Source organism: Meriones unguiculatus, chromosome 18, assembly GCF_030254825.1.
Source record: "Meriones unguiculatus strain TT.TT164.6M chromosome 18, Bangor_MerUng_6.1, whole genome shotgun sequence".
Classification (NCBI taxonomy): Eukaryota; Metazoa; Chordata; class Mammalia; order Rodentia; family Muridae; genus Meriones; species Meriones unguiculatus.
Genome location: NC_083365.1, coordinates 11,205,759 through 11,221,742, shown reverse-complemented (window position 1 = coordinate 11,221,742; position 15,984 = coordinate 11,205,759). Strand labels below are relative to the sequence as shown.

At 53.7% G+C, this 15,984-nt stretch overlaps 1 protein-coding gene across 1 annotated transcript in view; it reads left to right on the top strand.

The window, feature by feature from the left end:
* The first annotated feature begins 796 nt into the window (after positions 1–796).
* Positions 797–15,984, top strand: part of Hspa12b (heat shock protein family A (Hsp70) member 12B) — a 21,529-nt gene continuing 6,341 nt past the window's right edge. Inside the window, exons 1-11 of the mRNA XM_021655142.2 lie at positions 797–1,003; positions 7,178–7,237; positions 8,631–8,728; positions 9,660–9,784; positions 10,942–11,128; positions 11,469–11,573; positions 11,845–11,958; positions 13,509–13,683; positions 14,361–14,447; positions 15,294–15,398; positions 15,506–15,764. Coding sequence (XP_021510817.1) covers positions 7,195–7,237; positions 8,631–8,728; positions 9,660–9,784; positions 10,942–11,128; positions 11,469–11,573; positions 11,845–11,958; positions 13,509–13,683; positions 14,361–14,447; positions 15,294–15,398; positions 15,506–15,764 — 1,298 coding nt within the window. The 5' untranslated portion in view covers positions 797–1,003; positions 7,178–7,194. The remainder of the gene's footprint in view (positions 1,004–7,177; positions 7,238–8,630; positions 8,729–9,659; positions 9,785–10,941; positions 11,129–11,468; positions 11,574–11,844; positions 11,959–13,508; positions 13,684–14,360; positions 14,448–15,293; positions 15,399–15,505; positions 15,765–15,984) is intronic.

Here is a 15,984-nt window from a genome sequence, read left to right as displayed (position 1 = left end):
CTGCTAACTGGACACCTAGCTGGCTCGTACACCCTGACCTAAGTTAGGAAATCCTCGGAGACAGCAGGCACGGCAGTAAGGGCAGCAAGCCTTAGGCAAGGTCACTACATTTTTCTCTGGGCAAAGTGAAAGAAGCAAGGCAGACCAGGAGGGAAAACGGCCTTGCAGAGGGGTGGAATGGCAGAGGTCGAAAGCAGTCCCCCTCCTTGTCCGCTGGGTCTAGGAGGTCGCTGAAGCAGCTGGAGCCTTCGTGGGACTCAGGGAGCTTAGGACCTGACAGATCCTGGAAGCGCAGGTAAGTCAGCTCCAGGATAGAGCTCCAGCAAGCCCCTGGCAACCTCAGCTTCCCCTTTATGTATCCTGACCAGAAGCCAAGTCCTGGCATCACCAGGAGGTCCTGGGCTGATACAAGAAGCCTGCGAGCCCCCTTTGAAAGGTTTAGGACTTCTCACCGATGAGGCGGAAAGGGCGGTCTCCAGCCAGGCCTGAGGTCCCAGCCTGGAGACCTGGCTTCTGCCTTCACCTTCAGTTGTGACCATTGCGTACACCCGCGAGGAATGTGTTGGGGAAGAGACTGCAGAGATCTGGAACAGGGTCGCCCTCCGTGGGGACTAGACTCTGGGCAGCAGACGCCAGGGCCCAGCCTCAGGGTGGGCAGCTGAGGAAGTGGGAGCCTTCGAGGGTCTGGAATTCTCCTCCCACCCTCCTCCCCCTCTGCCTTCTCCCACCCCCACCCCCCGGGCTGCCCTCCAAGCAGGGGCGGCACCGCTGGCCTACAGTGCTACGAGCAGCTGGGAGGGGCTCGGGCTGGGCCCCTCGGCAGAGCCCCGCGCGGCCAGGCCCCGCCCCGGCTCGCACATCTGGCCGGCGAGTGTGGCCATCCGGCCTGGGGGAGGGTGCAGAGACCGGCCTGGCGCACGTCGAGGGCCACAGCGCGCTCTGCCTCGGGCTCTGAGTGAGCACCCAGGCGGCCAGATCCGGAGAAGCTGTCTGCAGGGCGGAGGTGAGCTGGGGAAGAGCCTCTGGGCTCCCCAGGGAAGTGCAGGGGCCGCTGCCAGGGACTGTGAGCCCACGAAGCCGCTGGCTGTGTAGGAGCAGATTTCAGCTGGCTGTGTAGGAGCAGATCTGCTAGCTCCTGGAGGAGGCGGTCCCGCTGGCCTGGGCTGGGGGAGGCCCAGGTTCTGGCTTCTACCTGGGGCACCAGAGTCTTAGTCTAGCACAGACCCGGGCTTAGGGGAGGTGGGTGGGGTCTGGCAGGAGAGCCTTTGTGGACTGGGGCCTGCTCTTTAACCAGTTGTGGAGACCTGACGCCCAGGCCGGAGGTGAGACTTGGGAGACTGAGTGTATGTGTGTCAAGAGGTGCTTCATGAGGCCCCTGTGACTGGGGTCCAAGGATGTGGGAGATGTCTGGGTGGCTAGAGACCTCAGGTTCCTTAAAGGGGCCAGGGTGGGGATCCAAGTTGGGTGGGGTCTGATCTTCTATAGGGTCAGAGGAGTTATCTGTGGAGAAAAGGGACGGAGACTGTATTATTATTAGTAGTATCATCATCATCATCATCATCATCACCGGAAGCAATGGGCAGGGATGAAAAGGCTTCAGGTTTTGGTGGGACAGAGATTGTGAACTAGTTTTTCTCATGATGTGTGGAAAACAAAGCCAAGGTGGAGAGTGGGACCATCAGTGACCATTTCCATTACCCCTAGCCATCACAGTAGGCTGTAGCCTCCTCACTCTACAGCCTTTTCCTGGTCCCCTTTCCTTGAAGTAATCTCCTCGCAGGGTGGGGCAGCCCTTTGAGTGCCATTTCTGATCTGTCCCTGGGGCCCCAGTTGGTTGGCCCAGACTAGCTTGGAATAAATGTCGCCTCCACCTGCTGACAGTCCTGCTGACATAAAGGGCTGGCAGGGTGCTAGGCAGGAGAGGCAGAGTCCCCGAGAAGATGGACCGGCTAAGATCTGAGTGGGTTCATTGTTCTCATGGGCATCATGTAGAAACAGGAAACCCTTCAATACCACACACCTGCAGAGTTCTGAAGATCGTAGATGCTGGGCACAGCCTCCCCAATGACTGACAGACCATGCCTATTACATAGCAGTCGGGGCTGTCAGTCAGGGTGGATCGAAAGGATCCGTAAGGCCAAGAGTTAGGGTAAAGGAGCTGTCTATAGGTAGAGCAGTGATCAGGCTGGGGCCTGGACTTGGCATGCATTTTCCACTAGGAAATTGGGTTATTTTATGTAAACCAACTTATTCTACCTGGCGACTCTCAAACTTGCAGGTTATCACCCTAAAATTAGAAGTCCCTGAGTTAGGGGTCCACTTGCATCTGATTCCAACTCTGTAATCTGGCATAGCTGTTGGAAGCTAAGCTGCCCCAAGCCCTGTAGTCTGCATTCTCCACAAAGGGTTTTTGGGTAGATGTGTATGGTACGGTGGGAAGGTCTTCAAGGCACGTGTGCGTCCTGGCACAGCCAGCTCCTTTACCTCCACCTCTCTGGAAACTGCGGAGACTCCTTCATCACAATTTGTTTCAGTTCCTACCGCCTTCAAGAACTCAGGGTGGGTACAACAAAATTCTCAGTAAGACCCAGTACTAGCAAGTCACACATACAGAAGCAAAGAACACTGCCCACACATGCCCAGTTCCCTGCCTTTCCCAGCACTTTCCAGGCCTGGATTTGGCCCTTGAAAGCCCAGTGTCACCCATTACACTGAAGTACAGAGAGGTGACACACTCATATCAGGTGCCATAATAGGTCCTGGAGGAGGTATAGGTGTCTATTTGGGACATGGAATTAAGCCTTCAAGTGACAAATCAGTCTTTTTCTCTTCAAGGTTAGTTTCCACTATCTAATAAGCTTGGCCCAGAAAACTCCATCCATCCATCCATCCATCCATCCATCCATCCAAGTGGTTCTCAGCACCTAGTTCGTCTATGACAGAGAAATGTTCACTATGTATTGCGGTGGACTTTGATGCAGTTGTATTCCAGTCAGTCCTCTAAGAAGGAGAAAAGCCTGATTTGTAGTTTTTGCCAATTTCTGCAGTGTAAATACACTTAGCCACGGTTGCTTTCAAGCTAACATCACTGTGTGAGAGGACAGAGAATTAAGACACAGTGTCCGCTCTGGAGAGCATGGTGTCCAGCTCTGGTTTATCTCTCCTGCTCTGAGCTGGGCTTCTGTCCTCACTCCCAGGGCTCTTATGGGTCCCCTCCACTTGCTTTGCCTTTTCTCAGCATCATCCTATAGCAGCCCTTATCCTTCCCCTAATTCTGGCTCCTGGTGCAGCCAACTGTGTCTCTTGAGACTGAATGTGCCTAGACATCTCCATGCTGTGGCCACATAGGTGTACCCTGGATACACGAGAGTCTGTGTATAGTCTGGCTATCTTTCCCTAATGGGGCTGGGTGTGTTCGGATGGTGTGTGAGCAAGGGAGTATCCTTGTGTGTCTGGGTGTGCCGCCGCCTGGCTGTGTCTGCTTGTGTTCTGTTAACACAAGCAGATCAGGCTCTAGAGAGCAGCCGCCTTCTTTGTTTAAAGGAGAAGCCAGACTCACAGGTAAGAGCAGCGGCTCCCCTGCTTTGCAGACCACAGAGCAGTGAGAACACTTGAACAGTGCTTAAGCTGTAAGGAGAATCTAAAATACTTTGGGAATCAAATTTAAAAAGAAAGAAAGAAAGTTTGATTCACCAGGTCAGTGATGGAGTCTACATTTCCATAAGCTCCTGGATGGCACGGTGATGTCTTTGCTGCTGGATCTGCGGCCACACTATAAGTAACAGAAATATTGATGAGTTGGAGGCATTTGCTTAGAGTTTGGACCCCAGAACCTCACAAATTCAAGCTCAAATACCTCCCGTGTCAAAACCCAAAATATAAATAAGCTTACTTTATAGTAGATAATAAATAACACTGGACCAGTAAATAAGCCTAGAGCAGCAAGCTGCCTCATGATGTAATAGTACTTGCCACACAAGCCTGACAACTTCAGTTGATTCCTGGAACCCACGTAAAGGTGCAAGGGAGACATGGCTCCCAAAAGCTGTCCTTTGACGGCCCATGTGTACCATAGACGTGTGCCCCTCCATGCTCACCTTCTCCTCTCTCGTAAGATATCAAACATGTGAACACATAACCTGCCTTGTCTCCCTCCAGGCACTTGCACCTACCCTTCTCAGCCAAGCTTCTCCTTTGCTCAGTTTTACCTGGGTTTATCTGTCTTGGGCCAACAGGATAGGTGTCTGCTAGCTTAAGGACTTCTTTGAGAATCTCTCTCTGTGTGTGTCTGTCTATCTATCTATCTATCTATCTATCTATCTATCTATCTATCTATCTATCATCTGTCTGTCTATCTGCGTGGGTGTTTTACCTGCATGTGTGCCTGGTGCCCACAGAAGTCAGAAGAGGACGGAGCTCCTGGAACTGGAGTTGCAGGTGGTTGTGAGCCACCGTGTGGGAGCTGGGAACAGAGCCCAGGTCCTCTGCAAGAACAAGTGTTCTTAACTGCTGAGCCATCTCTCTAGGTCCTTTGTTCAAGGACTTTTTATCACCGTCTAGCTTTACCCTCTTCTCTTGCTGAGGTTGTCATGGAACCAAATGAGAGTCCTTGGTCAGCCTTTGGGTGACCTTTCTCCTCTCTTCCCTCCCAATCTACTCCTTGCCAGACTCCCACGACAAGGACTCGCTAATGTATACCTCCAACTAAGAGGTTTCTCCCTGCCTCCAGACTACACACCTGATTGCTTGGTTTTTGTTTGTTTGTTTGTTTGTTTGTTTTCCCTTGGTTTGGCACTGCGTCTGCACTCTGCCCCTTTCTGCTGTCAGCCTGCCCTGTAGCCCCTGTTCTCTGTCTTCCCTTTCGTCCCCTGGCTTAAGGCAGAAAGTTTTCTCCTAAGACCCACTTAACATGTCTGATCAGCCCTGCTGATTTAAACTGTTACCTCTGAAGCGTCTCCACTTGTGTCTGAGGTGCTCAGTTCAGTGACCTCTGTAGCCTGGAAACCTGAGGCAACCCAGCTGACTTCCTGTTTCCACATTACTCTCTAGCCATCCACTCTGTTGCACAGCCGGAGGCATCAAAGTGCCAACGCAATCATGCTCCACCTCACCCTGCAACTTCCAAACATTGAAGATTTTGTTTCCCTTCACGTAAGCCAAGTCTAAAGGAAGGTCCAGCCCAGCTCTTCTCTCCCATGCTGACATCACCTTCACATCCCTACCATGCCTGGCATTCTCAGAGTTACTTTCATACTTGTCCGATCAGGCTCACCTGAGTCCCCAGAACATTCACAAGATCATAGTTTCCTAAACCATGGCTAGTGGTCCCATGGTGAGAACAACTGACTAAAGAGGCAAAATGAAAATTTGGTAAGTTTGCTGAATGTTCAGTGACCAAAAATTACTTCAGAACCCAATTCTGAAGTAATTCTCTCTGGCAGTGCTGTCCTGTGGCCCAGAGCAGCCTTTGTTCTGCACACGACCTGCCTGCCCCCTTTGCACCGTGCATGCCGGTCCACCACGAGACGCCAAGGAAAGCTGACAGAAATACCTCAGATTAGACTTGAGACTGTTCTGCATTACTTGTGGTGTAGTTTTGTATGTTCAGTACTTACATGACTCCTTATAGAAACATACTGCCTTAATTACGGAAAACAAAGACTCTTAACATTCTCCTACTGCTATTCCTCAGCATAGGTATCATGGGATTGTATTGTGTTAGAAAGGTTTTTGGTGAATTTCTTTTGTTGTTTTTGTATTTTAAAGAATATTTGTTTTTATGACTTTTGATTTATTTATTTTTATGTGTGTGGTTGTTTTGCCTGCATGTAAGTCTGAGCACCACTTTCATGCCTGGTGCCCCCAGAGGCCAGAAAAGGGCATCAGATTTCCCTGGAACTGGAATTACAGATGGTTGTGAACTGCCATGTGGTTGCTGGGAATCAAACCCCGAAAGAGTGCTCAATCACTGGGCCCTCTCTCCAGCCATGATGACATTTGGTTTTAAAGATCACTGTTGGAGTTGCTGAATCGAATTTCATTTTTCAAAAATTAAATGAATTTTGAGTTGAGATTAGAAGAGAATTACCCTCACTTTCTGCACTAACCCTCCTTCTGTCATTTGACCTAGGAATTTTGTGAAGCAGCGTCCTCAGCTTGACCATTATAAAATCAAAATATTAGTCAGCTCCAGCAAATGTTGGAGATGGGTTACATCCTGTAATATCAAATATTTAGCCAATAGCTATTATATATTTATTTATTGGTTTTCTTGAGACAGGGTACCCCAGACTACCCTTCAACTTGATATGTCACCAGGGTTAATCTTGACTTCCTGATCCTCCTGTCTCCGCCTTCCAAATGCTGACGGCATGGGCATGAGCCACCACGCCTGGCTAAGATCTAATTTCTTATGTAAAAAAAGAAGCAAGCACATTCATCTCATTACTATCCAAATTTTCTTCCATTTTTAATAAGTGGAAAAATACATGTATATGTAATATATAACAAGGAATTGTTTTTAAAATAAAGTTCTATAGACTTATTATGAGTAAATGTTTTATTTGTATGACTATGTTATATAATTGTATACCCTGGATTGCATGAAGTTTTCTTGTATGGAATAGGGTCTCGAGTGAAACGGGGTCTTGAGGGTAAAGTTTGCGGATCCCTGCTGTAGGGCTGCAGTGCTGGCTCAGCTCTGAAGAGCCCTGGCTGCTCTTCCAGCGGACCGGGGTTCCCAGCGCCCGTGGGAACCCTACAGCTGCCTGTAACTCCTGATTCAAGGGAGCAGACTCCCTCCAAGAACACTAGACGCACACACATGGTATTCAGGCATACATACAGGCATATTTTATTATTATAAAATAATAAAGCTACCATCAGCACCTGAAGACACCGACGAGGGTCCTGGTTCCCGTGAGGCAAAGCGCACTTCCGAGCAAGCTGAGCCTGAGGAGACTGAGGTTGAAATGACATGAGGGGATTTGGTCAGACACGGTAACAGAGTAGGAACGGTGGTTTTCAAAATGAGGCGACATCTTTATAGTTTATAGGTGAAACAGCGTGGTGTCGGGGGTTAGGGTCAAGTGTCTGGATCTGAGTAGAGAAATAGAAGGAGCAGCGCTCCGTGAAAGAGCGAACAAGTCTCATTTTGCTTGTGTGTTCTTGTCGGCAGCTACAGAGACGGCGAGGATGCTGACCGTCCCGGAGATGGGCCTGCAAGGGCTGTATATCAGTAAGCCTCTCCTGCCCCTCCCCGCCCCTCCCCGTGGCCCCCAAACGGAGACCGCCCTCCCCTGCCCCCGTTGCCTCGCTCAGCAGCTATAAATTCTCCTGCATGTGTATGTGTGCGTGCACGTGTGTGCAGGAATGGCCTGCGTACGGTAAGTGTCTGTTCTGAGACCCCTTGTGCGTGAGTACACGTGCAAACGCTCGTCTGTGGGCAAAGGACTCGCATGTGGTTCGTGCAAGTGTGTGCGCGGGACCTCGGTGGGTGTGCAGGTGGGTCCCCCCTGCGCCCGGCAGCTGTGTGGCCTGAGTGGCCTGCAGGAGGGCCTGCGCGCTCTGAGTCCTGCACGTCCGCCCTGGGCTGAGTGTAGGCTCGGTGCCCGCTGTGGGGTGGGAGGCCAGCGGGCGACAGGGACACTCCTCAGGAAGTCCATTCACAAAGACCTAGAGGGCTGGGCCCTTCCTTCCTGCCGCTCAAGCCACAGCAACTGCCTCTCACAGCAGAGCTGGGAGCAAGGCCTCCATGTACTGCATGCCTGAGGAAGGGGATCTTGAATTGTAGCTTCCCTGACCCCGGCCCTCTGGGCCCAGACACACTGCAGTTGTGCCCGGGTAGTTCCTCCAGACCTTCACATACATACCTGGGCTATCACTGACCCACTGTCAAGGCTCACTTGGTCGCACAGCCAATCAGACCAGCTGGCATGGGTCTTCATGCCAGGCCCCACTCTGCTTTGTTGCCAGTTTTCCTAGCCCCATTCATTGATCTCAGGGTCTCAGTGCCACACACACCATGACCCTTAGCAGACTTTAGTGTAATAGTGACTTCGGTGCCACTTTTGGGTGTCCAGCTAGGCTGGCCTTCTTGTCCCACAAGTGCCTGATTCAAGCCATTGCTGGGGCCCTCCTGAAGGCTGCCCTGCTCCCAGGCCCTGAAGTCCATCCCGGGCCTGGCCCTTCAGGAAGATCTCAGGGCCCTCCGCCCCTCCCCCCTCCCCCACCCCTGTACTAAGTGGAGTGTGTACGTCTGCGATGGGACGGGTGCTGTGGATATCCCCAGACACAGAGCTGGGCTGGGGGTAGGCACCACCTTCTCCTTCTGGTTCTGACTGTGTTTTGGAATGAGGAAACCCCCTCAAGTCCTGATTAGAAGCATGTGGCCCAACTTATGTATGTGTGATGTACGTAAGTCACCGTCCAGGGAGATGAATCTGACTGACCCAGGCAGGTGCTTAGACCCTAACGTCATGCATGTCCTTCCTACCCCCCCAGTCTCCCTTCCCCAGCAAATGGTTCTTTGCCTTGGCCAGGCTCAGTGAGAACAGATAGAACCCTTACGCCAGGCTTGGGCTCCTGATTTCCAGATTGTTCCAGCGTGACTTGGCCTTTCTCCTCCACAGGCTCTAGCCCAGAGAGATCCCCAGTGCCCAGCCCACCCGGCTCCCCAAGGACACAGGAAAGCTGTGGCATCGCCCCCCTCACACCTTCACAGTCTCCAGTAAGCCCTGGTTGGGGTTTGGGGTGGTATGGAGGAGGGTGGTGCCTGGCAGAGCTGTGGCAGGGACTGGCCTGGAGAAAAGCAATGAGGCATGCCACAGGCCTCCTGCCCTGTACATGTGTCCCCATGGCCTTAAACTGCAGGTGTAACAATTCTGGAAACCAGCTCTAGGTAACTCATGCCCACCACCCTCTGTAGCAGGATGACTCCCAGGAGCCACTGTGGTTCACCTGCGTAGGCAGGCATGTGACTTTTCTAGGTCTTCAGAGCACTCCTTCTGGCAACCTACGTTAGAGGCCGAATGTACTCTAAATAACATCTCAAGGAGAAGTTTAGTGTTTAAAAATATTTAGAAGCTAACAGTTGAAGTTCCCAAGACAAGCCTCTCTCTCCACAGCTCTTCCTGGGTTACCTACCCTGTATGGCTTTGTCTTGGTCATCTAGCTTGGGGTCTCTCTTGCTCCCAGGGAGTCCAGGCACAGCCTGGGAAAATTAGGGACATCTCTGCATGTGTATGGGGTCCCTCCTACTTTCTAAAAAACCAGAGTCTGGTTTATGTTCCAAAATCAAGGGGCCAAATATACACACCTGTGTATTAGAAAGCAGCCCAGAAAAGCAAACTTGCCCCCGGCTAGGGCAAGGCTAGTAGCAGGCTGTGAAAATGGCATGAGATGGAGGTTGGCTGAGGCAATCTGGGCAACTGAACTGGAAGCTAGACAGCTAGACAGCAGTGATCCCAACCCCATGGCTAGGCCCTGGCTCCCTGGGAGGTCTTGGACTGTCCAAGCAGACGGCATAGCCAGGTCTCAGCCTGGAAGTGGGGTGTAAAAGCAGGAAGGGAGCCAGTGGGGCTGGGGCAAAGCTGCTTTGGGCCACAGGCAGTGAAGGGGAGGAGTTCCTATTAGCACTGACTTTAGTCTTGGACTTGCAGAAGCCAGAGGCCCGAGCTCCACAGCAGGCTTCCTTCTCTGTGGTTGTAGCCATCGACTTTGGGACCACGTCCAGTGGCTATGCCTTCAGCTTTGCTAGTGACCCCGAGGCCATCCACATGATGAGGTAAGGGCAGCTGGACTAGGAGACTGGGCGGGGGGAGGTACCTCAAACTCTGGTGTAGGCCTGGTCTTAGAAGTAACCATGAGACAGGGTCCTATCAGAGCCCCTGACATCTCCAGGACTCCTCACTGGGACAGAGGGCTAGAGAATGGCCATGGGGTCTGAGCTTCAGCCTTATTTGGAGTGTTTCCACCCACCTCAGGGTTGTTGGGCTTCATGTATTTGATTACCAATTTTTATTTGCAGTGCTGGACATCAAACCCAGGGCCACAAGCATGCTATACAAGTATTCTTGGGCTATATCCCCAACCCAGGGCCTTATTTTGGGGGTGTATGGTTTAATACGTTTTAATATATGTATGTATGTATGTATGTGCCGTATGTATTTGTCACATGTTTATGCATAATAAGGCCAGAGGCTGACTCGCCAATTGACTGGACTAGCTGGCCATGGAGCTCTGGAGACCCACTCACCCCACTCCCCACCCCCTCCCAGTGACCAAGCCCAGCCGAGGCCCTAAAAATAATAGAAAGGAAGGGAAAAAAGAGAGGAAAGAAGGGAGGGAGAAAGAGAGGGATGGAGGAGGTGGGAGGAATCGTAAAAGGCCCTGAAGTAATTTGGCCTTGGAAAACCACCTTGAAGAGTGCGCAGTGACTGGCCAGCAATGGCTTCTGCTCGGTCCCAGGGAAACACATTAGGAGGCCAGACACAGGCCACTGAACAATAGGGTTGTTGCTGCTTATAATACAGAGGAGAGGTCAAGTGGGGCACCCTGCCCAGAGGTCTCTCAGGGCCCCTTGGCTAGAGGGGATCCCAGGGGGTCATTTATGGAGGGATTAAACTGGCGCCATTTGATTTTCATGAAAACCTAAGAGGTAGGAGCCATTATTCCTCTGGGGCTGGGGGAGGACTTTTGAGAGATGGTCTCACTCTGTAGACCAGGCTGGCAATCACCCCACCTCAGCCTCTGGAATGCTAGGATTGCCGTCACCACTCCCACTGCCATTATTTTCATTCCACAGATGGAAAAAACACACACACACACAACGGAAACACAGGGAAGTTGTGTCCTGTTCTTGGTCACACAACTGGCCCGAGGGCCGTTGTCCAACTGTAGGAAGGTTGCCTCTGGCTTCCCTGACTACCTTTGTCTTCACAGGAAATGGGAGGGAGGGGACCCAGGCGTGGCCCACCAGAAGACCCCCACCTGCCTGCTGCTGACCCCAGAGGGCATCTTTCACAGTTTCGGCTACACTGCCCGTGACTACTACCATGACCTAGACCCTGAGGAGGCTCGGGACTGGCTCTACTTTGAGAAGTTTAAGATGAAGATCCACAGTGCCACCGTGAGCCAGTGTGGCCAGGCTCCTGCGAGGGAGGAGGCGCTGAGAGGGCGGCATTAGAGGAGAGCAGGGCCTAGCTAAGAGGCCAGCTAAATGGCCTAATTAGGGGGCACGAGGTGGGATAATGGGCAGAACGGAAGGTGGGCAAGACTCACGTGAGGATGGGCTAGAGGACGAGTGACAGAACTAGAGAAAGCTGCAGCTGGGGGCGGAGCTAACGTGAGACTGACAGGAGAGGAGGAGAAAGAAGCAATGGGATCCTGGGTGATTGTAACGAGGAAGTCATCAGGAAATGGGGCCCGAGCTGTGGCCTCCTGCAAAAATGGCCCTGTGTCTCTGCCAGGATCTTACCTTGAAGACCCAGCTGGAGGCAGTAAATGGCAAGAAGATGCTGGCTCTGGAGGTGTTTGCCCATGCCCTCCGCTTCTTCAAGGAGCATGCCCTTCAGGTGTGCTGCTCCTCCCAATCCACTGATGGGGCAGGGCCCTTCCGTTCCCTTCCTCTCCCCTCCCCCACCCCACCAGGATGTCTCCAGTTCCCTGTCCTGTTTGTTAGAGCATGGACTTGGGCCAGCCAGGTGAAGGTCAGACTTCTCACTCTTAGCAACAGGTCTTCTGAAGTTGGAGAGCCCTCACTGTCGCTTGATTAGTCCGTCCAGCTCCCAGAGTAACCTGGAAATGCTTCAGGCCCGTTGATCACACTGTCCTCCCCTGCCACAGGAGCTGAGAGAACAGAGCCAGTGCGTGCTTGAGAACACGGTGCGCTGGGTGCTGACGGTGCCTGCCATCTGGAAACAGCCGGCTAAGCAGTTCATGAGGGAGGCCGCCTACCTGGTGAGGAGGCACGGGTGGAAAGGTGCACCTCCCACACCCTGCTCCCTACCCCCAAAGATGGCCCTGGATGTAGCCCACACCTCATCCACCCTTCAACCCTGAGGACCACAAATGGAGCACTGTCATCCCCAGGAGAGGGGGCTGGTCTTCAAGAACAAGAGGCATATGCCATTATAGGTAGTGCCCTGTCACGTTCATGACACGCAGAGATAGGGAGTGCTGTGTATGCAGTCTGTTGGAGATAGACCCCCAGGACAACGGATGGAGGAATCAGGGCTGGGTTCCGAGAAAGGCTGTGACCCTGCTGGAGTCTACTTTCAGCCCTGTTCCATGAGAAGGCCCAGGGGGACCAAGGGTCCATGGCTGCCTGCCATTGCTGGCTGGTTGGGTGGAAGGGACACTCATCCATGTGAGGTGAAAAGAGGTCTGAGGCAGTTGCTGTGTACCAGCAGCAGCAGACAGGGACCAGGGACAAGCCCTGTGGCCCTCAGCAGTACTTTCGCACTCCTCCACTCCTGCTCCAGGCACTGTGAGCTTTTCCCAGGGAAAAAGGACGATTTTGCTACAAGGAAAAGTGGTTCTGGCCAAAGTGTGATGTCTCCCTACCACAGAGAATTCGAGGTTCAGGTCCTACATGTCTCTGGTGAGGCCAGAGAGGCGTCATGGAGCAAAGTCGGGTTTCTTGGCTCTACCCCTAGGCCCTGAAAAACAGGCCCTAGGACAGCCAAAAACTTATCTCAAGCCTGCTTTGGCCTCCTTGGAGATACCAGTATGCTTATTATAGCTGTGAGCCAGATGACAGGACTGTGGGTTCCTATGTTCGTCCCTAGAAGGGGGTGACCTCGAGCACAGAGTGCCTTTCTGTAGAGTCCAGGTGTCCCGGGACGGGACAAACACGCCGGCCCATTTACTTGCTTTCTCCCACATTGCTCCCTGATGCAAGCTCAGAAAGGGCTGGCCCTGGGCTGGAAGCCTCCATTCCTATCTATCTCCTTCTTCCTAACCTGGTCAGAATGCATGGAATTTCATGAAGGCTAAACTCCCTGGAGAGGGCCTTTGTCCTGCTGCAGGAAATGACAGCTCTTGGTTTCCCCTCTACCCCAGTGGCCTGGAATTTCACTATTTCCTTCCTGCTATAGCAGATTCTCTGGGAACAGAGTTCTCCCGGGAGTGGGGCCACCTATGGCCAGTATCTGACACCAGCCTGGTGAGCCCAGCAGTGCCCCGCACCCATCCCCTCCAATCCACCTCACCCACCCCCACTGGGCTACAACTCCCCAAGAGCACCACAGCCAGCTCCGAACCTGGTGATGGGAAACTTGCCTCAGCCATACCATTCTTTCTGCTGAGTAACCCCGTGGCTCCCTGGCCCCGGCCCCTCCCTAGCCCGACCTCACGGTGGCTGTGAGGCAGCTTCAACTGTGTGCAGCATGAAGGCCTAGCTTGGGTGGTGTGTGACGGGAGAAGAGGTGGGCGCTCCCGGGCCCTGGAGTGCCATCTTAAATGACAGCCTCTGGTGTTGTCTGGTGCCACCCACCACCTGTCCCCAGGCTGGCCTAGTGTCCCGAGAGGATGCAGAAAAACTACTCATTGCCCTGGAGCCCGAGGCTGCCTCCGTCTACTGTCGAAAACTTCGCCTGCACCAGCTCATGGACCTGAGTAGCCGGACTGCAGGTGGTGGGCGCCTGGGTGAGCGCCGGTCCATTGACTCCAGCTTTCGACATGGTAAGCTGCTCCAGGGTGGCTGCCTGGTGCTGGGTTTGGTGGCAAGTTCTCTTGGAAGGTCAGAGTCCAGAGAGTCAAGGGAACTGGAGGGGTAGCTCTGTCTAGGACCATCCTGAGGGAACCCGATCCGAGGCAGGAATATCCCTGGTGAGTTCATCGTGAGGGTGCACAGACTGGCTCCAGGACCCCAGGTTGAGGACAGTCTCACCTTGACCAGGGAAGCAGAGGATCAGGGAGACACAAACGGCCGTGGGGCAGTGCTCAGTGGACACTAGCCAGGGGGCAAGAGGCTTTTCTTTAAACAGTCACTCTATCAGTCCCGCCCTGCCCTCAGCAGCCAAATCTCTTGCAGCCAGACCCATGCACTGAGGCCAAGGACCAGTGTAATCAGTTTTGGTCATCCTCCATCCTGACAGGGAGAGGCTCCACATACTGAGCTTCCCCGGGACACCTGAAGATATCTCCCACCCAGATTTTTCAAGGCTTCTTGGGCCGGATAGTACCAAGGCCTTCTCCCTCTGGGTCAAGAGAAAGTCCAGTGTTCAAAAGTGCTTGTAGCTGCCTCTGATGACTGGGGTCTGGAATCAGCATCACCGCAGAGCTCTGGGCAGCTTGGTGAGGAGCAAGGTTGAGCGTGGCGGCCCCTCACCTCGCTTTCCCGCTGTGCTTCACGGCAGCCCGGGAGCAGCTGCGCAGGTCTCGACACAGCCGAACGTTCCTGGTGGAGTCTGGCGTGGGGGAACTGTGGGCAGAGATGCAAGAAGGTGAGGCAACAGGGTATGAAGGGACAGCCCAGACCATCGGGGAACCCGCAGGAATCGGGGAGGTCGCATCTCTTCCCTCCGTCGCCTGCACCTCCTCCTGCTCACAGCTGCACCCCTAACATTCCTTCAGGAGGCTCTGTTCCATGTTCGGGCCTCAAACCTCGCCCCGTCCACTCCCTGCATCCTTCTGAAGCCCCCACTTCCCTCTCCCTTTCCACACTGTCCACCTAGGCTGGACTTGGTGCCTGGTGCGGGGTTGGAGGCCGGGGGTTGGGGTTGGGGATGGCGAGGGATAGGGCAAGACTGAAGGTAAGAGGCAGGTCCTTGACGTTTGGGGCTTTTTTTTTTTAATTAATCTTTTATTTACTTTACATCCCAACTGTAGTTTCCCCTCCCTGCTCTCCTCCCAGCCCCCGCCCACCCCTATCCCCCTGCCACCCCAATGTCCCAGTCCCCATTCGTCTCTCCCATCCCCTTGCCCACCTCCCAGCCCCCGCTGTCCCATCCACTCCTCTTTCTCTTCAGAAAAGGAGAGTCCTCCCACGGATATCAGCCAGCCTTGGCAGTAACACTAGGCACCATGTTCTCTTGCTGAGACTAGCCAAGGCAGCTCAGGAGACAGAAAGGGTCCCAAAGGCAGGCAGCAGAGTCAGAGACAGCCCCTGCTCCCACTGGGAGGGCACCCACATGAAGACCAAGCCACACAACTCTTCCCTATGTGTAGAGGGCCTAGGTCAGTCCCGTATGAGCTCCCTGGTCGGCAGTTCAGTTTCTGTGAGCCACTATGGGTCTGGGCTCGTTGGTTCTGTCACACCCTTCATGTTTGCTTGTAACTGGCCCGTGCAGGAGACCGCTACATGGTGGCAGACTGCGGGGGTGGCACTGTGGACCTGACCGTGCACCAGCTGGAGCAGCCCCATGGCACCCTAAAGGAGCTCTACAAGGCTTCTGGCAAGTAAACGCACGAAAAGGCTTGCCACCCAGCTCGCTCGGGGCCTTCCACCGCCCTCTGGTGGCCTGTCTGGCAATGACACCCTCTATCTCCTCTCCTGCTGCAGGCGGCCCTTACGGTGCGGTAGGGGTGGACTTGGCCTTTGAGCAGCTGCTCTGCCGAATATTCGGGGAGGACTTCATCGCCAAATTCAAAAGGCAGCGGCCAGCAGCTTGGGTGGATCTGACCATTGCCTTCGAGGCCCGCAAACGCACAGCAGCCCCGCACCGTGCCGGGGCGCTCAACATCTCGCTTCCCTTCTCTTTCATTGACTTCTACCGCAAACAACGAGGCCACAATGTGGAGACAGCCCTGCGCAGGAGCAGGTGTGCCCAGGCTCAGGCCGCAGGCAGCATTTGCTAATGTGGCCTGCCCTTGCAAGGGAGAGTCGTGGGCCCCAGGGCCTACAGAGTGGCCGGTTACTTCCACACATACACCATGCCAGCCAGGAGGTGGCAGCGACAGGCGGAGGAGCGTGACCACGGGGTGGCTGGGCAGGCCCACCAGCAGTGGGCACTAAGGGTGTCCTAACGGACAGAGGGTGCG